At 38.1% G+C, this 25,996-nt stretch overlaps 1 protein-coding gene across 6 annotated transcripts; it reads right to left on the reverse strand.

Moving 5' to 3' along the window:
* Positions 1-5,018: 5,018 nt before the first annotated feature.
* On the reverse strand, positions 5,019-25,238 carry igf2bp3 (insulin-like growth factor 2 mRNA binding protein 3). Of its 6 annotated transcripts, none has more exons than XM_053489998.1 (16): positions 24,925-25,238; positions 23,883-23,943; positions 18,699-18,747; positions 12,998-13,049; positions 12,690-12,753; positions 11,749-12,027; positions 11,457-11,591; positions 11,134-11,256; positions 10,897-11,032; positions 10,653-10,787; positions 10,183-10,239; positions 9,148-9,264; positions 8,987-9,061; positions 8,348-8,479; positions 7,495-7,608; positions 5,019-7,382 (listed from the first exon to the last, which is right to left on the reverse strand). In XM_053489998.1, exons 1-16 carry the CDS (start codon positions 25,097-25,099, stop codon positions 7,287-7,289), a joined length of 1,800 nt encoding a protein of 599 aa, XP_053345973.1. In that variant the 5' UTR covers positions 25,100-25,238; the 3' UTR covers positions 5,019-7,286. The 6 variants fall into 6 exon arrangements, with proteins under 6 accessions (XP_053345973.1, XP_053345972.1, XP_053345975.1 ...); XM_053489997.1 differs by having other exon boundaries at positions 9,148-9,267; XM_053490000.1 differs by lacking the exon at positions 10,183-10,239.
* Positions 25,239-25,996: the final 758 nt, after the last annotated feature.

The following is a 25,996-nucleotide window of genomic DNA, read 5'->3' on the forward strand; positions in this document are numbered from 1 at the left end:
GGTCCCCATGTTATAGTGTCAGAATACAGCAGAAATAAATATGTACACAGAATGGAAAAAAAGATTTCTCATTCAACTGTAGGGGGTTAAAATTTGATAAAACTCCTCAGTTAAAATGATATCTATATGAATAAAAAAAGGTTTTGTCTGTGCGTCAGAACTTGCTATTTCAATGACATCTTATATTATCGTTTCATAGATCTGTTTTAAAAAATGCTTTCTTTATGTCTGTCCAGACAGAATTTGTCAGACAGAATTTAATGAAACTTTGTCTGGGTTTTGGTATTTGCCTGAAAATAAACCTGCATGAAAATTTTTATCAAAATGTTGAGTATAAGTAAAGTTATGAGTAAATCTGTGGCATATTTGACAGCGTACCGCACATCCGTCATCCTGCCTGAAGTTTAACCTGCACCATAGATAAAATGTGGAGTAAAAGTGATGTTATGAACAGTTATGTGTTGGATTTAATAACCTACTTTAAAATGAGGTACTAATGCGCTACTATTAATTAGAAAAGATAAAGTGAATCCTTATCCTTATCCAATCTACCTTTTTGATTTCTCATCTGTGATTCACCCTCTGAATACCAAACAGGGAGTGTATTTGATTGATGATGAAAGAAGTACAACTTAGCGTGAACAAGCTGTCCATGGGCATCCGTATCATCGAGGGTATCCTTGAGGTACCATACGCACCAATTTTGTTGGCTATATTTAGGAGCAGACTGGTTCTTTTGCCTTTTCAGTAAAATAATTATTATTAATAATAATAATAATAATAATAATCATAATTGAATTATTTGTTGAATTATGTGTATTTTAAAGCACAATGAAATCATTTTTTGCGTATCCCAGTTATAAAGCTAGATTCAGAGCGCAGGGGTTAAGGGCCTTGCTCAGCGCTCAACAGTGGCAAGTTGGCAGACCCCTGACCTCCCGATCAGTAGCCCAGTAACTCTCAGCCTTGACCATTTAATCTACAACTGCTGTAAAAAAATATTTTTTTAAAAAGTAGAGTATGAGGTGGGAGATACCATCAGATAAAATCATTAGGTATGCTTTTGCCTTGTAGTGGTTAAAGAGGAAGAACATTCTACAAGCAGGGACTCAGGCAAGGACAAGCTATAACAGTTCAACTAAAAGACAGAGCCAGAAAGGATTAAAGGTTGGAGAGCATCCAGACATCCCAGTTTACCAGAAGTCTTCAGGTATGTGCCATTACCTAAGAGAAAGCTATTAACAAAAGGCCTGACTAAACTTTAATTTTTAAGCCTAGACTTAAATATTGAGGCAAGTATTTGAATCCTGCACAATAATTTGCAGGCTTTGTAAGCAAAAGCTCTACACATGCTATTGCATTCATTATTAGAGTACCATTTGATAAATATTTTCTGGGTGTAGTAAGGACCCTGTCTGCTGCATTCTGGACTAACTGGATGTTGTGCAAGCATTAACTAATCTTTCTGCATCATATGTAGTGATCCAAAGCTACTAGGGATATCCTAATACATACAGTGTGTGTGTGTGTGTGTGTGTGTGTGTGTGTGTAATGGAAACCTAGATGATTTATTCCACAACCCAAAAATATTTATAAAAATTATTAATACAAAATATAAGGTTACTTTACCTTTGACAATAATTGTCGCTGTAGGGAGTTGACATTAAGACCTCTTTGCTTGTATTGTTTGACCTTAAGTGCAGTTTTTGGGACCATTGATCATACTGTTCTCCTTTACAAATTGTAGGAGTTAAAGGAGCAACCCTTCTTCTGGTTGAGGTCTTATTTGACTGATCGTTATCAGTTTGCAGATGTAAATGATGACTATTCTGCATGTACTACATTCTCCCTCTGGACAATAGAATTTGTAAGCATAGTATTAGTTTCTTCCACTGTAATGCTGATGGCTCACAGTTATATGTGTCAGCAAAACCAGATGAGAGATACCAGCTTAATGAAGCTAAGGAATGTGTGAAAGACATAAGACAGTGTATCCTATTAAACTTCGTTCTGTCTGACAAGACAAAGGTACTGGCACTAGGACCACATGTAGCTAGAAGTAAACTTTGTGATGACTCAGTACCACTGAATAGCCTTTCTGTTTCATCATGTGCGGCAGTAAAAGATATTGGTGTAATTATCAGTTCCAGTCTTTCCCTTAAAACTTATGTAAATAATATTACCAGGATAACCTTATTATTGCCGAAAGAATTACATTTTCAATTTTATTTTAACAATTTTTAACAATTGTCATTGTCGCAAAGCAGCTTTACACAATCAAGAGAATTATTTAAGTTTGTATGGAATGTGAAATGGTCAGATAGTCCCTGATGAGCAAGCTGAGGGCCACATAAGAATGCAGAAAATGTCATTCATGCCTTTGTCACCACTAGGATGTTCTACTAGGTGCATAAACAAGCGCCAGTTAGTCCACAATGCAGCAGCCAGGAAGATATGAGCACCTCACCCCTATCTTAACCACACAGAATGGCCCTGTATTGTTCTCTTAAGATGTGCGTGGTGACTGGGGATGGTTCCACTTGACCATAAACATGGTCTTGGACTCTGGAATGGAACTGAAATTCCCACAAACAGTTTCGTACCAGAGTCTCCAACAATGAAAATGGACTCCATATTAGCTAAAACCCTTTCTCATTATACAGAACTTCTAGCCTGCTAACACAGTTTGACTGCAGAACAAAACAATTTCTGATATCTTATCTCACCCAAATAAGAATGGGTTTCCTGTTAAGTTTGGTTCCTCTCAAGGTTCCTTTAAGAGTTTTTTTTATGCCACTATTACCTTGGCTTGCCCATAAGGGACCATCTGATCATTACAGATATCCTCCCAACTTTATGTATTCTTTTTTTTATCTGTAAAGCTGCTTTGTGGCAATGACCATTGTTTTTATGTTTGGAAATATTAAATGGTTTTGTACTTAATAATGCAGACATTATAAGCATATGATGATATGGAAATGTAAATCTCCCAACCAAACAATACAAATGAGCTGAAGCCTGCTTTTAAACCAAACTGGTCTTCAATAATGCCACAGCAGTCCCATAGGCTGATTGTCCCAATGCCATGCTGCATCGTTACAGTAATTCGCGCTAAAGGAGCCCTGACCAAGAACTATTGATAAGATTTTTTTTCTTCTTTTAGGGTGAGGAGATACTACTTGCCTATCATTAAGCACTAATAGCCATTCTGTGGTTAAGGAGACTCACCTTGAATGATGCACTTTGCAATATCACAAATTTAGGTTAATGCCATTTACAGGTGCATCTTAATAAAATAGCATATCATCAGAAAGTTAATTTATTTCAGTTAATTAATTCACAGTTAAATGTGTAGTACTCTAATCAGCTAATTAACTCAAAACATCTACAAAGGTTTCCTGACCCTTTAAATTGCCTCTTAGTCTGGTTTAGTAGGCTATATAATCATGGGGAAGACTGACTACATGAAGAAGCCTACATGTAGATGCAAGGAGTACAACAAGAATAACCATAACCTCACAGAGGATTGTAAAACCCCATTTAAGAATTAATGGGAGACCCATACATACATATCCAGGACATGGACTACAACTGTCACATTCCTTGTGTCATTCCACTCTTGAACTAGAGACAAAGTCAGGGGTGTCTTAACTAGGCTAAGGACAGAATTCACTGGACTGTTTTCAGTGGTCCAAAGTCCTCTTTTTAGATAAAGGGAAATTTTCAATTTCATTCGGAAAATCAAGGTCCCAGAGGCCGGAGGAAAAAAGGCACACAATCCAAGTTGCTTGAGGTCTTGGACAGGTCTAAGGTCAGCACAAATAAAAGAGCATCACAGATGCCATGTTTGCTTTGAGAATGCTGATTTAAAAGTATATAGAAGGTCAGGAAGAGTTGCGGTTGTAGATCTAGAAAGAATATGGCATGGTTCCCAAAGAAGCTTAGTGTCTTTGAAGAGCTTTCAAGCTGTATGTGACAAGAGTCAAAATTTTAGTTAAGGCCCCTCTGTACTTTTTCAGGTGGCTCTATATACAGCTGTGACAAAAAGTTTAGAGAGTGAAAAAGTATTCATTTTCATAAAGTCTGACGCTCAAGTGTTTTTGGATGTGTGTGTCAAATGTTACTCTGGTATACTGACGTATAATTACAAACATTTCATAAGTGTCAAAGACTTTTATTTGACAATGACATTCATTTTATGTAAAGAGTCAATATGTGCATTAATGACCTCTGCAATTCACCCTGACATGCCATCATGAATCAAGAGAAAGCAAAGATAAAAACAATTCCTTTTAAACAGTTTGGCGAGAAAAGATGGTTTAGTGAAAAAAAAAAAAAAAAAAAAAGATCAACACTGCAAATATTGACTCTCTGCATAAACTTAATGTAGTTGTTAATAAAAGCCTTTGATACTTATGAAATGCTTGTAATTATACTTCAGTATACCAGAGTAACATCTGACACAAAGATCTAAAAACACTGAAACAGGAGACTTTTGAAAATGAACGTCACATTCTAAACTTTCGGCCCTAGCTGTACAGCAAGGTCATTTCCTATGATTATACTGTAGAAATGAACAGGCAGGTATTGCATGCAGATACAGTGCAGAACACAGCTGGTCACTTAAAATAGACAAACTAACAAGAGGATTTACAAAGTAAAGGCTATACCTTAATTAAATAACCGCTGTCCAACTGATGACCAGAAGCACACATGGATTGTATTTCGTCTTCTTCCTTTTCAACACGTTAATGTACCTGCATTGTTGTTTTTTAATCTTTTTGCCCATGCATAACACTAGATGTAAAATATTTGTCTACAACAGGTCTCACAGCAGGGTCCATAAAGCGCAAGACTGGGTGATGCAAGTATCTTTTGCTTCTGTAAAGCTGCTTTGCAACAATAATCATTGTTAAAACCCTGTACAAATAATATTTAATTGAATTAGTCAATAAATTAGTCATAATCCTTACAGAAATAAAAAAAAAAGTGCAGTTTATAGACTCTCACACCAACAGTTTAGGAGCCAACATGAATTTTATTAAATTTTTTCTCAGAGGCATTTGACAAGTGGAAGTGTGAGAGGGCACAAGCACGGTTGAAGGGGGTCGTGGTTCATGCTGAAACTGGACCACTTTCTGTAAATTCCACATCACATTCCCACTAAAACATGACTCACCACACAACACAGGCAAGAAATGGTATATTAGAATAAACGGTAGCATCATTTTACATAAGTATTGAGGAAAAACCTTCGTTCGTGGTTTATAAATCAGGTGAGACCATTTTAAAGAAAAAATAATTTGTAACAAAAATGTTTGTACTATTGATCAAATACCAAATGAACAATGTCTTGATATATCTATGCATAAAATAAAGCCCAATACATGGAAGCCACACCACCAAAAAACAGAAAAAGCAACACGTTGAGTATTTAAGTAATCAGATCACAATGCAGGCAAACAGGAAATACATTAAAAAAAAGAAAGAAAATAAAAAATCACTCATTTGTCAAATATAACCATACGTGATCTTTTTTTACATCTTCATTTTTCTGTTAGGGAAAATAACTGAGAATTGACCCTAAACTCTAACAAATAGTAATATGTCTCTAATTTAAATGTGTTCAAGAGGTAGATCAACAATAGTGTAAGGAGAAAGAAAAAAAAAAAAAAAAAAAAACACAAAATATTATTTGTGCCCCTCCTGTGAACGCAAGGCACGACACACTGAGCCAAGCCAGATCAACTGCTCATGAGGAACTCTGTGTATCGGCACAGATTATTTATTTTTTTTACATTTTTTTCCCCTAACATAGTGAGAGGCACAAGCTCCAATGCCACCCACCTTTGACTCAGCTGAGGTAGACATCATTACTAGTGTGGAAGCATAAATATGCTATTTTACCACAATCATATTTACATTCGCTTGGAAAAAAAAAAATCCATATTTCTTCTAAAAGGATTCATTATTTTCTTTCTTGCATTTCTAATTCAGAAAAAAAAAAATCCATAAATTTCTACATTAATGCTGGCTATAAAGACATCAATTAGTATTGTAACATCAAAAGAATTTGAAACAGTGTGCCTCCCCCAACCCTCACCATGCAGTGATGGACACTCACAGATGTTTGCAGTGTGGAAGTCTGGTGTGATGAAACCCAGCCCACAACTGTCAAAAATAAAGGCTGGCAAAAGAAAAATGCACATGTGCCACAGGGGGCTGGGCTGTGAGAATCTGATGAAGGCTCATCAGTGTGTTACAGCAGGACTTCACACGATCCCTGAACGCTGAAGCTAATCCCTGAATGCTAACTTAACGTTTGTGGGACAATGTACCTGCCAAAATGTGATAAGTATAATTGCTAATTTAAAAATGGCATTGATGCAATATGCATGGTCGGCAACTATAGCTTGTTTTTCTTTGTTGATGTTTCCAGAAGATGGCGGCTCCTCAGCAACACCGAGGTGCTTTACAATATTCCTATCTGGCACAGCAAGCCCTTAAAGCTCACCTACCCAGATGAGCAGACATTCTTATGTACAGTTATTATCTGTCTGCATCATCGAGTAGGGCTCAGGGGTCTTGTGTTAACAGCAGACTTATATTTTTCTTAAAAAAATAAAAATGTTCAAGAACTATTAGGTTTTATAAAGTATACAAAATTACAACAAAGCAAAATAAAAAAAAGAAAGGAACATTTTTCATACATCATTTACTTTTTTTTTTTCTTCTTCTTCTTCTTTCTGAGGTACGCTAGCCTGAGGTAGATCAGTAAAAATGCATATTAACTTGGTTTCCTGGCTAACACCAATCAACACTTCCTGTAAATTGTTAGTGGCAGTGCTGCTCTGCCAGCTATTGTATTTCATCTTATATCTATACTATTTCCTTTATAAAATGCATCTGAATTTATAAAATGCCATTAGCAATACTGGGACAAAATAGTTCTGACTACACCACTTCCGGTCCCATCCCATACCCAGAGCTTTAAAGGACCCCACCCCTAGCCAGGCTAGGAGAGAAATGCCTTGACTTGAAACTCAAAAGCAACAAAAACGTTAAAGGGGAAAACAAGAGAAAAACAAAACACATCGTGCAGTTACCACACTACGGTAGTGAAGGGGAGACTAGTTGTCATAGCCATGTTCTCATGTTGAGAAAAAAAATTGATTATTTTAGAAATGCCAGGAGGTGGGCGGGGTGCAAGAGTAGGTGAGATGAACTCCAGAGATGGGCACGTCTCATGCCCCACTCTCTTCTCCATCACCATGCGACGGGGTGAATCATTTTCTCCGTGGTATTGGAGCCCCAGTAGGTGAGGCTTTTGGCTGTTGCCGCCTCACCTGCGAAAGGATCTCTTGAATCTTTCGTTGAGCCAGCTATGAGATGAGATGTAAAGCCATCAATAAACTCAAAACAACAACAAAAGAAAAGTCGTAGTTGGTTTTAAACCAATTTTAAACAAAAATATAAGACTGAGGGCTGAGTTACCTGGCTTGAATAGAAATGGCCAGTAATCTTCACTACCACTTGGTCATTTTCATCTGGTGTCTGATCACGAGGAACAACGACCTCCGCACTGGTGAGGTTCTGTAATTCATTGACCTGTATAGAAGTGTGACAAAAAGGTTTGCTTCATGAACGAACAACAGAAAACTCTACCACTGGCGGTGATCGCTTTAAGATTCTACAGAAAGATCAGCCCCCAATACTATCCTATTTAACTTATTGGATTAAAGCAATAACTACTAATATAACAAGCACTATATGCATTTTGTTAACTACGTGTACATACAGTGTTTACAGACATAATTCAATTAGATACAAAAAGAAGTGGATATAAAGCATTCTCAAACTGTTCAGTTGTATCCATTAAGTATGTTATTTCAATTTAAAACTTTAATGTGATTTTTAAAGGATTTCAATTAAGTGTACATATTTTTCATATGAAAAAAAAAAAAAAAAACATTGAAAAAACAGAGTTTAACAAGTTTATGTAAATTAGAATGCTCCTAGATATCATAAGTACTAATTATTTCTAATCATTTTCAACCTAGATGCATTTCATAGGCGGTGTGGGAAACTAGACACCCCATGTTTGTTAGCAATAAGTTAGCAGGCTAATTTGGCTGAGTAATGTACATGTACACCCCCTTCACTCATTATTTCCCATCCATATTAATGACTGATCTTGAGATCAACCCTTGCTTTTAAACTTAAAGCATTATTGGGAAACCATATTTAAAAATAGTGTTTCACATTTATGGTGAAAGGCATTTTTTGGTTCAATATGACTTTTATATGAAGTAAATTTCATGCATAAACCACTTAATTAGTTCTTTACCGTTTTGCCCCCTTTACCGATGACCCTGCCAGCAGCAAACGACGGCACTTTAATGTGAGCTTCTAGTTTGACCTCTTCCTTTGGCCCAAAAAAATTCTCCTCCTTCAGCTTTCCAAAGATGCGTCCCTGAGCCTGAGTGATAAAGACAGAAAGGGAGAGAGACAAAGCAACATTAAGTATTTGCATCAAATAGTTAGTGTTTCTTATTCCATTTAGAACTTGCACAAGAACGAAGGTGATTCAAGGTGAATAATACGTTTTTATTACTCCTCAAAAGTTCAGTGTTTCCCACAGGAATGGCATCGTTCTCCTGCATAGGTTTTTTAAAAAAAGGGCCAGCAAATAATACATGTGCGGCCCCGTCCTAGTATACTCTGCAAACACTGCAATCAATGCAATTATTATTTTTTTTTTAAAATAAACCTATTGAATTAAAACTGCGAATCTACACTTCTAATTCATTGTAATCCCAAATTGTGGTGCTGTACAAAGAAAATGCTGAGAAAGCACGGCACTGTCCAAATACTTATGACCCAACTGTGTTTTCAGGTATGGTCAGCTATGACCCCAGAGCTACTTAAAAATTAATGTCGGTGGATGACAAAGTGCTACAGGTTTATCAGCTTAAAAGTCCAGTACCTTGAACTGAGCCTCTGGTGGTCCTGAAATAATGACCATCCTCTGCTTGGCATCCATGCCATCAGCAGGAGCAATCTATACAGAGAAATTTAGAAAGGACAATAAACATTCAGCAAATTTAAACACTACACATCAACTGTTAATTTTAGTCATTTACCTACTTTAATTGAGGCACCAGCGAAACGGCTGAGCTGCTTTATATGCTGGCCCTGCTTCCCAATGATGGCTCCCACCGCCAGCGCAGGGATAAAGAGATGCACTGTCTCCGACTCGGGCTGCTGCTGACAAAGAAAGTGACTGTACATACTTAGATAAAGAAATGAGGCTTTAATTAGTCAGGTCCATAACCAACAAATTAAAAACTAAACTGGACACATCTGTCCTACAAGCTGCTTTAATCAAGTGTCCGATTACTTCTGGACTTTTAAAAAATAAGGAATTATGCAATATTTATGATGAGTGTTTAAAATAAGGCTCAAAATCTATATTTCAAAGACCTGTACACTTTAAATTAATCATAAATGTGTACAGAGGTAAAATACTTTTGTTCAAATACTTATGAACCTGACTGTGTACAGAATAGTCTGGCATCACTTTGAGGTCCACAGGTCACACTGAAAGGTTCAATTTGTTTCCCAAAGCCTGAAAAATTATCTGTGTCTGCACCCATCCATTTAGGCAGAAGCAGAACCTTGAGACTCTGGACCCAGGATCACCCTGCGGAAACCCTCACAGGAAAAACAGCCAAGTGTGTGCACATTTATTTTTTTACAATTTGCAACTAACTTGTGGTTGTAGTCCACTTTTCAGCAATAAATAAATAAAAATGCAGCTTGCTTGGAAACATTGCTTTTCTCCAGCTTTATAGCTACAGCTTTAAAACAAAGTCACATGACTGGTTGCATACCGATGCTTTCGCAGCCAAACTTTTATTCAAATGCACAGAACACATAAAAAGGTGCAGGTGTAACAAGTGCATTACAGCTGATCCACCTTCACTCACATACAGCTACTACAGCACTGAAAGGCACACAGTTTTACATGCAGTATTTTCCGCATCTGTGTTACTAGAGGGAGTTAGGCCACTTCATGGCACCAGAAAGACAAAAAGCCAAGAGTAAGAACGAGACCCTTCAGCCAGTCAGAGAACAGCCAACAGCCATGCACTGCACTGCGGTGCGGTTTGGGGGACTTACAGAGTGTGGGCTACTGCTGGAGGACCAAAACGGCACCTCGCTCTGAAACCCGCTGCACTACAGGAGAAACACACATTAACACGAGGAACACCGCTGCCTGTGCATTCCTGCTACAAGCTACACAAACCAAAACAATACACTGCAACACGGCATCATAAACACTCACTGTTTTTCCACACAAAACTAGAAACACAACACACACAACATGCCCATATTAGCCTAAAGCCTTCATGCATGCCCACAAAGCAAGAGTCTTCCAGTGTTGATATTATGGCTTCATTCTTCCTCAACACCTGCACCTTTGCGTTTCACTCACCAAGATTTATTTAATAAGCTCGCAGGTTCAACTAGAAAATTAACATTACTCCTGTCAGGACCTGTTGCTTTCTAAGAATATGAACCAAGAAGACTACAAGCAAGTGAAACTGTCTAATGCTCTTTAGATCTACAATGTACTGACTCGCACTTACCCCAAAAGATGGGTATCCAGCTTGCGTTCCAGAGAGAGGTCCTGGCACCATAGAGGGGGATATCGCTCCTGTTGTCCCACCCGGGAAAAGACCCAGGGCGTTTAAATTCAAGCCAGGAATCAGATTGGATTGGAGCTGCAGACATACGCAGGGAGATTAACATGTTTAAGCCTTTAGCGCAAATGTTAAAATGACTAAATGAAACAGCACAAGAGTGCTGCAAGACTGTGTGCTCCTGACATACGTTCATGGCAGCCACGTCATTCTCATAGGCCTCTCGGATTTTCCTCATGACCTCCTCTTCAGCTCTGGCACACGCCTCTATTGAGCCCTTAACTGTGATTGTTCGCTCTGGATTATACAAAGTCAGGTCTTGGAGACTGGAGGAAAGGGTGACCGATTACTTGATTTATAAAAATTCAGCATCACATTATACTCGGTTTGGCAATAAATTAAGACATTACTGCTGGTGATCACTCACGGGGAAATGGTGATTTTGGTCCCAGTGTCTTGTTCAATTTTTTTTAAATTGCGGCCCTCTTTTCCAATTAAACGCCCCACAAAATTATTATGAGCCAAAATCTTCAAAGGAATTTCTTCAGTGCTGTATATGAGGACAAAACAAAAACACAAAAACTAAACAAACAAAAAAAGTTGTAAAGACACATCAAATCTATAATGGAAAGAAAATTTAAGTGCTAGAAGTGCTTAAAAGATATGCTAGAGGATGAAGTTGGTCGAATGAAGCTAGTGAGCAGGTTAGCTAGTGTTCATGGGTGAGAGGATACAAGATTATCAACTGACATTTTGGTGTCTTGGGCCTCCTTCTGCATGATCTCCATGATGCTCCTGCAGGCAGAGCTGCATCCCTCTGGAGTTGAATGGACTGTTATGGGTTTCTCTGCCGCTCCTGCATTTTCCTTACGATGGATGTCAATTCTGCATGTTTGTATAGGGGGGGGGGGGGGTTATCCTACATGGCCAGTAGAATGACTAGAGCCTTACTACAAATGAACAGTTCAATACATATATTTAATTGTAGGACCTGCACACACACATTTACAGTGCATGAAAACATATCAAAATCAATGCTTACTTTGAGTGTGTTTGTTTGGTAATATTGCGGATGGTAGCACCCTCTTTGCCAATGATGGCACCCACAAACTGAGTGGGCACGAGGATGCGCAGTGGAATATCAGACTGCAGCTTGGGACGAGTACCCAGGGAGGGTGAGGCCTGGCGTGGTGGGCCACGTGGTCCCCCTCCTCTCCTGTTGCCCATTGCTGGGGGATCAGAGAGCACAGTCTCATCTGGTATGTAGCACACCTTCAGCGCATAATTTTCCATCATGAAACCATTGAGTTTCTCAACTGCTCTAAAGACAGAGAAGAAAGAGATTTGACTTTAAGAGTGGACAAGACACAGCATGTCTATTAATGCTTCACGCTATGCTGTTGGCGTGTGCGTATGCTATCTTACACATCCAGATTAATGAGATCTGACATTTATGTTCAGTTACACAAATTGTACCCTGGAAAAATTTGAACAAGGGAAAGTGAGCGCTGCTCCTAAAAGTGCCGGCCTCCAAGGAACTCCTTTGATTACACAAACGTGGAAATGGCTTGGAGCGGGGTTAGTACTGTACAGACGATGTGGCAATAATTTCCAGCTGAGTTTCTGTAATGTGCAAGTGGTGTTAGTGAATGATTGTGTGTACAGTTCCCACTGACAGATGTGCGTCTTCCACAATTCTGTTGATTTTCAAGGACGACTTGCTGAATGTTCCCTTTTTTTCACCGTCATTCACCAGGAACGTCATCGCAAGTCCTGATTTGACTTGAACGACCCCTTTTATAAATATGAATGCAGAAAAGCTGATAAACCATGTGGTTTAAAGGTCCTGCAATGCCTTTGATCTGGCATTAGGTGGCAGCAGCAAGTTGAAGCAGTTCACACATGGAAGGTTATGACACTATTACACACTACTGATCGGTTAACATTACTCTTCTGGCAAAACACAGAAAGGGGAGCACTCACTGTCTGGCCTGGTCCTTAACTGCATAACGGACGTTCACTACAGCCGTCTCCGTGTCAGTGTTGACTACAGAGAGAAAAACATTTATGTAACATTAGGTTTATTTAGCAGACCCTTACATGAGCTGTGTAGTCTCCATCAAAAACACATTCTGATAATACAAGTAGATCAGGGTCAAAGAAATACTATACAGCTAAAATACAGTTATAGATGTGTTTGAATGGAATTACTACTATATTTTTACTTTTAAAAAAGTCAAAACTGTGATTTAAAAAAAACAAGATCAGAGTAACTCTTGTGAATTTAGCACCTTGTTCACAACTTTCCACTGTGCCATACTGAGCTAATAATCCATCCAACACCTGAAAAAGAAAACAAGAAAAAAAATTACAATTAAAACAATTTAACACTGGGGGGAAAAAAAATGAGAAAGACATGAGCATTTTATTAAGATTTAAATTATGCACACTGTTTGCCGTGATCAACTTTCAAAAAAGTGTGTAACGGTCAGAGTGTGATTAGTTGCACAGATTCGTCTGTAGTTTCCCCTGATTTCAGGTACGTTTCACACGCAGGAACTCACAACTCACAATAAATATTTCTTTACAGTGGCGCATGTGCATTAAATAGCATTGTGCTGTTACAGAGTGCCTTAGCTCACGAGCATGTAGTTTCGTGTGCAAGAATAAGCAGGAGGAGCGGAGAAGCACACACCCTCTATACATCCACCACTAAACTCCTACTTCCGTCTCCTCTTCACATTCTCTTATTGGTTGCCTCAAAACTTACTATGGGAAACCCTTTTGCCACTGAGGAGCTCTAGCTATTGGCTGCATGCGCAGGCAATCATTTAAACATGTCCAATGGTAGGCTGGGGCTTGTGTGTATAGGGGGTGGGGGTAGTGCACACATGGAGAGTGCAGCCTTGTGAGAGTACAGGGGCAGTGGGTTATAATTTATGCCAGACTGATTTTGCTTAAACTCTGGCAGTGAAAAGGGGGCCTCTTTGCTACACTGTGGTATATCCCACATACGGATACTTGCATAGGACACAGGGCTTCGACAAGAACTCGTACAGTTCCTGCACAAAATCCTGCAGCACTAGTCCATGCCTTAAAAAGTGAATAATCAGAATAATAGGAGAATGTGTCCTAGCATGGCCACTGACACTTATTTCTACGCATGAAATTAATTGGTAATTTATTTTTTAATGGCTGCATTCTTTTACATTTAACTTATTTAGCCAGAAACCTGCTTTACTTTAATTATGTTCTCTGCAAGCACTTAACTAAATACACGCGCGGATCAAATATAAACTCAACATATCGCTATGAACCTCTTGGTTTGAAATCAATAGTCTAATATTTAAAATACTGTTATGAACACATTTCTGTAATAACTTGGGTTAAAATAAATAAACCTGCTTAATAAATAGAGAATGTGGAGCTTATCATACATGCTAATATGCAGGAGTTTGGCCCAAATTACAAACCAAAAGCAGTTTTGTAAAACATGCATTTTAAGCCATATTTTAATCCTGTAACCGCTGGCTTCTGATGATCAAAGAATGTCTCTCTCACCATGCTCATTCTTTCATATCTTGTTGCCACAAAACCAATTTACACATGTGGCCATAATTGCATGAGCCGTTTCTCCTGGACAGGCCTGGACAGGCTGCTAACGCTAATGCTTTGCTAATGATAAATACATAGCGCTAGATATACCTGAGACCGATGAACTTTAGTTTATAATAATAGTTATTGCACACTTCTTAAAGTTTATTGCTTCTTAAAGCAAGAGGACCTGCACACACTTTGCTCATATAATGCGTCATTCCACTGTCAAAACAAGAAGCTGTCTTCAGTGGCATCACTTAAAATACCAGTGCTCATTATTCTTACCCCCACACCCTAAGTTAACAATAACTTGATATTTATATTGACAGCACTACAAATGTTATATTATAATTAAATATATATATTTTTTTTTTCCTCTCCTCGGGTCTTAGCAAACCTACAAAATCGAGCCTGACATTTTATTTATTTATTCATTTATTTTATTTTTATATATATATAAGTATTTGAATTAAAGAATAATTAACAGCAGATAATGGAGCAAAAAATCTTTTTTCTTTTTTTTTTTAGACTGAAGAATTACTGACAATCTGTAAATAAATCACGGGCCATGTTTAGATATTCTAGGTATAAACCTCAGCCTTTTGCTATTAAATAATTGCTATGATTTTTTTGCAACCAATTGTGCACTACTAATAAACTTACATCAGTAATTATTTTACTTGTACACTGTAAACCGTCAAGATGTAATCTCGTGGACGTATAAACCAGATTTGCATTCCCCTTACTCAGAAACGGACACTGCTGGTCACCAGATTGAACAGAAGCATGTTAAAGCGTAAAAAATCAATTCCCTTACCCCGTTTATAAGCCATACTTTGAAATAGTCCTGATCCTAATGTCACATGCACAAAACCACCTGGGTCTATGCTTATTTAGCACAGGATTAAGTAACACAAATTCGGCTTTTGCCAGACCCGGCAAACAAAGCCAAAAGTGTATCAGCTGCAGCGTGTAACCATTATAATCACTACAGGAAAAATAAAGCAAACATTTTAGCTACTTCTGTTTGTAGAAATACTCAATTAACCTAATTTCTCTCTCGATTACAGAATTTTAAATCCAGTGATGTTGGCCATTTTATATAATTCAAAACATTATTCAAGTGAAATAACCTTCTTAATCTTGGATGAGGAATTTTCATGGTACGTCAGTTTAAATTTATTTATAATTCAACATATAAATTACTTTAACCCTGAACACAAATAACTAACTTTGTATTGTTTCTTTGTCTGTGATCAGAACACACACTCGGCAGTCAGACACTGCTTTACAAACGTCTGTGAAACGCGAGTCTCTGCCATACACACTAAGACATTTGTGCAATACATCATGCTGTATTTGACCAGGACTCATAACTAGTAACTCGTAAGCCTCAAGCAGGAAAAAGCCAAGAGAACATTCAGGACTCCTACTTGGCAATTCAGGATCTGCTTCCAGAGTTTCTCAGTTTAATAGTTTCTGAATAACCTCCTTTGAACACTTGACATTGAGATGTATCTGCTTCTTTTGCCCCTGGAACGCCTTCATAACGGCTGTAATCTGAGGTGCCGTTTGTTAATTGGGCTGATGAATCTAAATGTACTTTTGCAGCAGGGGTAAGTTTTGGTCTTGCTCTGCGAATGTCTTCACGAGAGACAGTTTCATCATGGTGCTTGACAGGTTTTACAAATGCACTCGACACGATATTGTTCTTGTAGGAACTGATCCACCAGAGCTGACCTTTAGAGCTTAAAATAACTGACTGTTGTCACTTAATTAGCTCATTCCATTTTTAAAATGTCCAGAATTTGTCCAGAAAGTAGAAAAGTAAATCCTAGGTTGTGACCAGTACTGTATTTCATCAGTCAGTGTGAGGAAATATTCTTCAATAATTGTTGAAAACAGTGACTATGACCCATCATTGAGCTTAAAAAAAAATTAATAAAAAAAATAATAAACTACTGAGGTATTTATATTCCCTCTCACACTTTAGCTGAAATAGAGTTTAAAGATGTTTTCATTTTACTGTGTTAATTGATGAACCAGCAGCCAAAGAAACCAGTGAAGGAATCTACACCGTTACTGAAAATAGTTTTAGGTTAAAATCTGCTGTTCACTTCAAAGACAAACTATACGGCATGACATACAGTATAAGAAGAAATAGCTCGTGCTGCTTCTTAATAATATTAATTAAAAACACCAGGTAATGACTTGTTCAGCTTTATCCAAAATATTATTTATAATATAAATAAAAAACCGCAATATGATTAAAAAAAAGAATTTAATGTTGAGAAATTATCATTTTGCCCACAGGAAACTTGGATAATCTAGAAATACACACATAATACACAAACTCTACCAATGCCCTCAGATGCGTGTGAATTGCTCTTATCTCAGGTGATCAACTGAAGGGGTGTTTACTAGATACAAGTAACAGTAATTCATACAACAATCGTTTGAGAAATTTAGGATTGTCTGCGTTTCTGATGAATCTGCATTAGTGATAACTACAATATTTGAACAATCCGTAATCGTGTTCACTGTATTTTCAGAATAGATAAATTTGTAACCACACAGTATGCATTTGGGATGCTTAATTATGATCTCTCTCGCACACACACCACTTCAAGAGGTCTAAGACAGTTCAGCTGTATGTGATACAAATGAAAATGCAAGTTTTGAAAAATCCACACTTCACACCTGAGGCCATAGTGAAAAAGTACCAAAACATTCTACATGCACAAGCTAGAAAACATTTAAAATCTCGATTTTTGACGTAACAACCATCATCTTAAATAGCTGGTTTGTATAAAGTGATTTAACATAGCAATCAGATTTGTTTGTGTTCAACTCGACATATATCCGACTACATTATCAGGATATCTTGGAAACAATGCTTCATCACAGAAAAAATAATAGGAACATAAATGAAGTGCGTGTGTGTGTGTGTGTGTGTGTGTGTGTGTGTGTGTGTGTGTGTGTGTGCGTGCGCGCGCGTGCGCGCGCATGGTAGCGTTACTCCATTCAGGAGCTACAATCTAAAAAGACGAGGCCAGCACACTGAGCCTGTGGTGATCCAAGAGGTTAGATAAACCCAGAATCTGTTTATCAGTGCTCAGTATAGCAAAACCACATCGCTTATTACTTTCCCAATTTTTTCTTCCCTTCCATTGTACAAGAAGCTAAGTAAATAAGAACTGTGCGGAGATTTCTGCCCAAACTTCCCTGTAGGAACATCTACTTAAATAGTGCTAGAGCTCAGGTAGGTGTGGTGCGAGTCGTGTAAGAGGAGAATTGGAAAACAGTGCTATTAATGCTCAAGCTTAAGTTGTCAAAAAAAAATTAAAACTGGCAATATTTAAAAGGCATGCTAGAATACAATTAATTACAGCACCATATCTTAATTTAATCCAGAATTTTACTGTCGGCCATAACAAGCAACAGCTCCAAAAGTCAAAACGGATTATAACCACAACGCTGCATTTAAGAACTTCGTTCCAGATTTGCAGACTTACACTGAAACTGAGGTTTTTAAACAGCTTGGATACCAACTACACAATGCAATTTTACGGACTTATTATATTACACAACTGAATGCAATACATAAAGCCCATACCAGGTCTAAAACAGAAGCAATTTATTATATTACAGTATACTAAACAGCCAGTTGGTCACTTAACTGCTGGTATTTTCATCTATCTAAACCTTTTTTATATATAGCAGAGCACAGTAAAGTTCTCAATATAAATTACACAATTTTTGTGGGGGAAAAAAAAAAGAAAAACCTTGCTACAGAAGGATATATAGCCTCTAACATGTGACTGATTTTAAACACTTGAATCTAGATTGCAGAAATTGGGAATTTGGGAGATGGAACCACATTTCTAGACTGAAGTTGCTTTAGTTGTGAATGTGTAACTAAATATAACGGAGCACAAACTGTAATAGAGCTGAGTGATATAGCAATTAACACTGGCGATAGTTTTCCGTATTGCCATCAAGTTACTTTTGGGCATAAAATTTCAGTCACTAACGTTAGATCCAGGAGCTATTTGTGGTTGAACGCAACAAAACAAGCATGAAGGAGCGTGACAGAGAAACTCCCTGCAACACCCAACACAAACCAGACATCAAAAGATGAGGAGCTCGTACATAAAAAGGTGAGGTGCTTTGTTGGTCGAATGAGGTGTGGGTGTAAGAAATCAGACTCTGACCAGCAAACAGGTCATTAGTAAAGTATTTAAGCTCTGAAAGTCATGAATACATGCAGTCATTTTTTTATAGATTTTTTTAGGAATTTCAAGATACAAACATATCTAACATGATTTGACATAAAAGGAAGCCCTGTACACAATGAAATTAATACGGAGGTGATTCAAATCCAATCGCACTCACCTCCCATTGCATGTGTGGCGGGATATTTCTGATCTGCAGTTTACAGCTCCTAAAAAAAAGAATTTAAAATACAAACTCAGAGGAAAATACTGGCATTACCACATCACAGCAAGCACATTCATTCCTCAAAAGAACCACCAAGAGAAAGCTCAGGTCACTTTGTGATAAATTTTATAAACCAATTTTTTAGCACAGCTTAAGAAAAGACAGAGAGCCAGGATTGAATAATAGTAATATTTTAAATGATTCTTATTAAACTCTGTGCTGAATGGATTTAATTTTATAGAATTTTGTAGAAGTAATTTAATGAACCTAAATGTACAACGCTGTGTACAATTGTGTAAGGTCAGTGTTTATGTAAAATATTTTTAATGCATAATTTAAAAAAGTTACTGAATAAATTTGTCTACTGACCAGATAAACATGAGGCAGAAGGTTATGGAGGGATTAATGTGAAGCACGTCATCAGTAGTTATAAAATAGAAAATTAATGACCTAGGTTTTTGCCAAAACAAATCTTTTAACTCTCAAAAAAATATTAAATTCAATCAGGAGTAATTTGTACACAAACATTTTATATAAAAATGCTCACATTTCAAGACAATTTGCATTTAAAACAGTACATCACAAAGTGAACACAGCTCTGTAGGAAATTGTTTTGTTTTTTTTCCCACTCATGTACTCATGTTAAAGTTTATGGCTTAAATTAAAAATACAGATTAATTCAACAAGCTTTTTATTTTCAGCCGCTATGTAATCCGATCAACTACTGTATAAACAGGACAACGTTGCCAAAACCTGTAATGATAACAAGGCAAGCATGACCATGTGCTTTAAAGAAATCCACTAATATTGCGAAGAAACCCTGGATATACATTGAACAGTAAAAGTCTGAAGCACAAGTCATTCATGCCAGATCTTTCTCACACACACACACACACCTGTCACAGTTAATGCACTCTACGCCATATTGCACCTGAGCATTGAACTGGGCCATGATCACCGTGTACATTGTAGGTTATTAATCTCAATGTAAATGGCAGAATCAGGCTGATAATTGTGACACCATGTCTCCAGTAAGGCGTTAGGTTTAAACTATCAGTTGTAAGGCTTTTACTGACACATGAACAACAGCCAAAGTAGATAATCTTTAAACTCAATAAAAACCAAACATCTTAAGTACTAATTATTCCAGTAGGTGTAGGTGGTCAGCCGAGTCCAAACCGTTTAATACCACAAAAATCTCTAATATGGGAACAAAATGTGCATCTTGATTCAGTAAAGGTTTTGTCAGTGGCACCACGAGTGTAGATAGTAATGTGATATCCATTTGTTACATGTAACAAATGTATATGTTAAAAGGTAAAATTTCATTTTAAAACCTGGTTTTTGAGTGGTACAGTCTCCAGCTTCAGGCTAGCAGATTTCCCTTGTGTGTGGTATCTCAGACTCATTTCCATAAATCTGGACATTTCCACAAACCATCATGGGCGTTTACACATTTCTATCGATATTTGCTAAATGCACACGTCAATGTTCAATAATTAAACCTTACTTAAACATAGTTTCTGTTAATTATTTAGAAGAAAACAGTGCAGGGAGGATGAAAGAGTTCAACAAAGTCTACAATTTTAATGAATGTCCAGGATGATCAGTGAAATGGCCGTCACAAACTGTTTTCCTTAAATGGGTTATCACCCAGATTATCCAGGAGTGTGCCCATTACATGCAGACATCTAAAAAAGCCAGAGTTAGACTAAATCTGCATTGTTCCTGGTCAGATGTCAAAGTAACAGATTAATTAATCAATAAAAGTAAAAATGATTTAGATTTTTCTAAAATACATTAACCTTTTGTCAGAATGCGGAAACACCGACAATTTATTAGCATAGTGAGCAGAGCTATACCTTCTTTTTTTATTATTATTAACCAAAATATAATATTTCATTATATTTTATATAAGAACCAAAGTGAGATGACTAGACAATTACAGTTTCAACTGGAGAAAAGAAAAAATAAAATAAAATCCATATCTGGCTTCTGTACGTAAAAATGTGCATTCCTATTGTCTAATAAAGCCCCCCTGAGAAAGGAATAAATTAAAACACTTTGGTAAAATGTGCATCATAAGGGATTGCACAAACACAAATAACTTTTGTTGTGTAATTGGGAGAGCAATCCCAACTGCACGTTTATTATATAGATAAAAGCCAGATTATGATGTAGTCTGTGCTTAGTCCAGATTATGAGCACCAGTGTTGCTCACTTGCTTGGCTGAAATGTACGACACTGGAACTGGTCATTACAAAACATTACCCCTGATAACAGTGTTAAATATATCTTCAAACTTTCAAAACCTCTAAAATTACACCAAAAACATTTAATCTTGTGCAAGGACCTCTGTATAATCCAGACCATAAATATCTGCTAGCACACAAGCTATGCTTACATTTTAATCTTGCGGGGGTGTGGGGGGGGAATCCTATTTTCACAGAACTAGAAGGAATGGTGCTTTTCCCCAGTTCTGACCTGCATTACAGTGGGTCTGCATTATGGACATTTCTTCTCTGGTGGATTAAGTTATAGAAAAGCGTGGTGTGTGTGTGTGTGTGTGTGTGTGTGTGTGTGTGTGTGTGTGTGTGTGGCGGATGGGCAAGGTCTTAGTGCCCCATTTCCGGCTAAGGGACCCCCCTTTCGCCCTCGGGGGTGGGGTATGGTTACTATAGTGACAGTGTAGCCTGCAGACATGAATTAATTTTGTGCAAGTGTGTTTAGAAGATATGCAACCATCTATAAAAGACTTTTTAAATTTGGTGGCCTTTCTTGACTACCCCACATGCAACTACAAGATGTTACCAGGAGGTAGGAGCAATTCTCTTGTTAAAAACTATGAGAGAGCTCTGTGTGATCTTTGTGCCAATATAATTCATAACTCATCCTTAAGACGGCTACCTAAAGGAATGGTTTACATGAAGCACTTAACCAAAACTTCCAAAATAATGAGTTTTGGCAATAATAAAATATTGACTTGTCACATAGAACCAACATTTACTGTCTAAAAAAAATAATAAAAATTGCCCAGTATAAATTGTCCATTCTTTTCCACACAAATTACCTTTTTTTTATGAAATACACCATAAATATATTTCTGCACAACAAATTCCAAAACAGAAAAGAACTGTACTGCAACACAAAAGCAACAATTACCCTTTTAAAAGAACCATATTAAACCAAAACAAGGCATATTAAAAACAGTCACATATAATTTTAAGGCTAATCACCAATCTACACGTATGCACAGACATATGATGTAAAGAAAGAAAAGCAAATAAATAAATAAATAAATATTCAGAATTCCTAAGAAAATATGATCCTACTTAACCTCCCTGCACTGAGGAGACTTTTACTTAAAACCCATAACTTGGCCAACAGGCTGTTAAAAACAAAAAGACAGATCCAGCAACAACTTTTACAACTATACAAAGATGATGGCCATGTTTTGTAATTAAATTAGTTGACATGTTTAATAAAAAAGTTTTCTATACATTGATAGATTTTTGCGGAAATCTGGATCTACTCTAGATACTACCCCCCCACCCACCCCGCACGCGTAAATGATCACAGAAACCCCAGGAGAACCCAGTAATAGCAAAAGGGAAGACAAAAATACCAAAGTAGTAAAGTTCCAAAGAATATCACCACTTGCGCAGATTCAACACAATCCAGGCTGACTTATGAACTCTGATCTAATTTTCTAATTAATTACTGACTCCAGTACCAATCTCCAAAACCATAGTGACTACTTTAATAAAAAGAATCCTTTTTTTTTTTTTTTTTTACATTTAGGGAAAAAAGGCAAAAGAGCAAAAAAAAAAAAAAAACAGTTATTCACATAATTTCTACATGCATGATACAAATCACTGCCAATGCGCACACAAAATCTTGTGCTGTGTCATGACTGTGTGGCTCTAACAAATGGTCTCTCACTGGGTGGAATGCAGTGGATTTCTCAGCTTTTACCTCCCTGTATGTACTAGGTACAAACCTAGACTCAAACCTGCGTTTACATACATGACCTCTGACACACATTATCCTGTACTGAGGTTAATACACCTTCGTACTTACTTTAAATATCAGCACAGCCTACAAACATGCATTTAAAATATATTTTTGTAATGCCACTTTGATCTGATTTAAGTTATAAAATTGTTGCAATAATTAAATCAACCAACATTAAAAAAGGTGAATACTGTCCAGCTACAGACGTACAAAAACGCACGAGCAGAATAAAGGGGACAATTTTTAGGGTGTGGTTGGATTTAATTGTACCCAGATCTCCACAGACTCGCCATTTTAAAAGGGAAGCTTTTACAGAAAACTGTGTAGCGTTGGTACGAATTCCAAGACACTTCACTTAGGAGCATCTTACAAATAAGTAAAAAAAAATGTTTGTTTTTTATCAACATTACGCAGCTGAATCGTGAACAAACTAATATCAGGCTCATTAATAAACTGAATATTTCCGTCAAATTCCTTGTACGTAACGTGAAATTATTTTGTAACGTGCTTCTTTTAAATTCACATCGAATGTAAACCTCGCGTTTGTGTTACACACACACACACACACACACACGTAAGTTAGTGTTAAACTGAACAGCACTACATATCAAACAAATTAGACGGATGTGCAGTGAGTGAACTGGCCCCGTTTAGGCTAAAGCTGCTTTTCACAACTAGGCCTCGAACCCTCCGTGCCTGGGCGCTGTGGGGAGTTCACACACCGCGCATGAGCAGACACAAGCGGAAGCGAGAGGGGGCACGAGGAAAAAGCAGTTCCTTCTTCAATGGTCACCAGTGAAACGCGTGGCCCTGTGAACACGCTCGTGGGCCGGGTTTCTTGCGGCCTTTTCCCCGACGGCTTGAATTCGCTTGTTTATTGAAAGAACACAGCCGTGCATTTGTTTAAGGCGTAAAAATAGAAGCCTTAACTGAGGTTAAACATGCCCATACACACATCTCGCTCATTATGGGGTCCGAAATACCAAGTTACAAGCAATCTGAGGACACAATGAAGCGTTGCACTGCGAAAACACTGAAACTAGAAAATTATTTCGCCACAACTGATACACAAGCAAAGACGCAATTCTCTGTTCAACGAAAAATTAATCTGTGAATCCGAATTACCTTTGACGCTTGGGGACAGAATGCTCTACCTCTAGAAGTTTTCCATGAAGTTCTACTTTTCCTGAAAAAAAAAAAAAAAAAGAAAACATTCAGTAAAAGCCAAAATTTTATTGGGAAAGGATTTTGCAACCGTGGGGAAAAAAAAACACGTTTGTCTTATTCAGTTTTAAGGGCACTACTGGAAATAAATGAGATTTCCATCGTAGATGTAAATTAATTAGCAAAATTTTAAAGAAGAGAGAAGAAAAGATCATCGCTAGCTATCTGGAGGTTAAACATGGAAGACAAAGTTGCCCCCTGCACCACCACGAGCAGGCCTCAGTCGAACACAAGCGTAAAACTGCCTTACTGAGCGGAATGGGACGGAAACTACACTCGAGTCTCGCGCAGTCTGCACACATTCACATATAAAATACGGCTTGTTCGGTTCTTCATGACGTTTAAAAATGTACGGGGAGATAATCAAAAGCACCTTAGGAACAAGAATCAACGCCAGCAACCCAACCCAAGCCAAGCACCTGGCGGGTCAGTGTTCTGCTGAATGTAGTTTAACAATGGAGCTGGGTTCATAACCCGAATAAGAGAGTTTGTACTTCTCACAATCTCCACAATTACTTCTAATTACAAGGGAATACGCCTATGTGAACGCGAAGGTAGAGGGAATACGATTTGCTTAAGTTAGAGCGTTCAAAAATACACCCAGCGAAACGGCTTGAGCGAGCAGCAGTCTGAACTAAAACTGATTTTACACTAATTTGACGGTGATTCGCTCATCCACAGGCGGCAGCGAATTTTACTGAAACGCGGTATGTGGCCTGTTCGAGCACAGAGTGCACACTTTATATCCTCGGCGCGGAAAACACCGCGATTTAAAAAAGCAAACCGGTCAAACTGACACACACACACACACACACACACTTCCCCTTTACCATCGCTCCCTCATACAGCATTTCAGCTGCAAAGCGCGTAAACGGCTGGTGTGTGTGTGTGTGTGTGTGTACACATACTGGAGGGATACAACGTGCCGTGTCTCCATTCTCACCTGAAAGTGTGTCAATGGCCTTCATTGCGATCTTGTCGTCAGGGCAGTCCACAAACGCGTAGCCACTTTTAAGTAAAAACGGCGCGCTGAACGGTATCTTCCACTGCTCGAATATAGTTTCCAAGTCGAGCGCGCTCGCCTCCTCGCTCACGTTACCGATGTACAGCTTGTTCATGTTGCCGCGCGGTTAGAAAGGGAACAGAAAGAAAGAACGACCGCGTTTGCTGCCCTTTTGAATCGCGTCCCTTGGACGGGCAGAGTGCTATGTGTGTGTGTGTGTGTGTGAGAGAGAGAGAGAGAGAGAGAAAGAAACTGTCTGTCTATCAGGCGGAGCGGGCGTGTTCTCCTCCTCACTCGCTCTGGATAGAAAGAAGAGAATTATGACGGACGGGAACCCGCGCATCGGCTGTGTGAATTTCACCGCATGTCACCTCTCTCTCTCTCTCTCTCTCTCTCTGCTTTTCAGACTTCTAGGAAAACAAAAAACTACTTTAAAGTCCTTAACTAAAGCATCCGAAAAAGTCACACATTTATGCAGGCACCGCCTCCGAATAAAACTGAGAGAGGACAATGGGATCAAAAACACAGAGCTATTCCGTTTTTCTTTTAATCAGCCACGTGTTCACAGTGCAAATCAGTGCCGCTTGATCAATTAGGATACGAGCAGAACTTGTGAAAGGATGGATTGCTGAGGACTGGATACAGGAGGAGGGACTGGATGTGAAGTAAAACCTGGCTGTGTGGACTGAGGGATTCCGTGTGGACTCCCGTAGTAATTCCTTTCGGCGAACTTTTTTTTCCTGCCTCGTGATTGGTTGTCGGTGATGTAGTAAAGCGGCGTGGCGCGTACACAACGGGAAAGGCGGGGGGCGGGGTGTGGGGCAAACCTATGGAGACCTGCCGTATAGGGACAGAGGGGGAGGGGCTGACATTCATAAAACACATCCAGCATGATAGGGCCATGAAAAAAAAACATTCATTTTATTATATTATGTTTACATTTTAGTCAGTAAAATACACTCTTACAAAGTTTTAACTCATTGCTATTTCTCAAATTGCATGGAGTAAAATA

The sequence above is a fragment of the Clarias gariepinus genome, chromosome 28 (genome assembly GCF_024256425.1).
Source record: "Clarias gariepinus isolate MV-2021 ecotype Netherlands chromosome 28, CGAR_prim_01v2, whole genome shotgun sequence".
In the NCBI taxonomy this organism is placed as follows: domain Eukaryota; kingdom Metazoa; phylum Chordata; class Actinopteri; order Siluriformes; family Clariidae; genus Clarias; species Clarias gariepinus.

Excerpts from the sequence above, each read along its gene's own strand:
- igf2bp3 (XM_053489997.1), bottom strand. The coding sequence starts at position 25,099 with ATGAACAAGCTGTACATCGGTAACGTGAGCGAGGAGGCGAGCGCGCTC. Across the intron at positions 10,788-10,896 it reads ATGACGTGGCTGCCATGAAC|CTCCAATCCAATCTGATTCC; the intron begins GTATGTCAGGAG and ends GTATGTCTGCAG. Across the intron at positions 7,383-7,494 it reads GCCATTTCTATTCAAGCCAG|CTGGCTCAACGAAAGATTCA; the intron begins GTAACTCAGCCC and ends CTCATCTCATAG.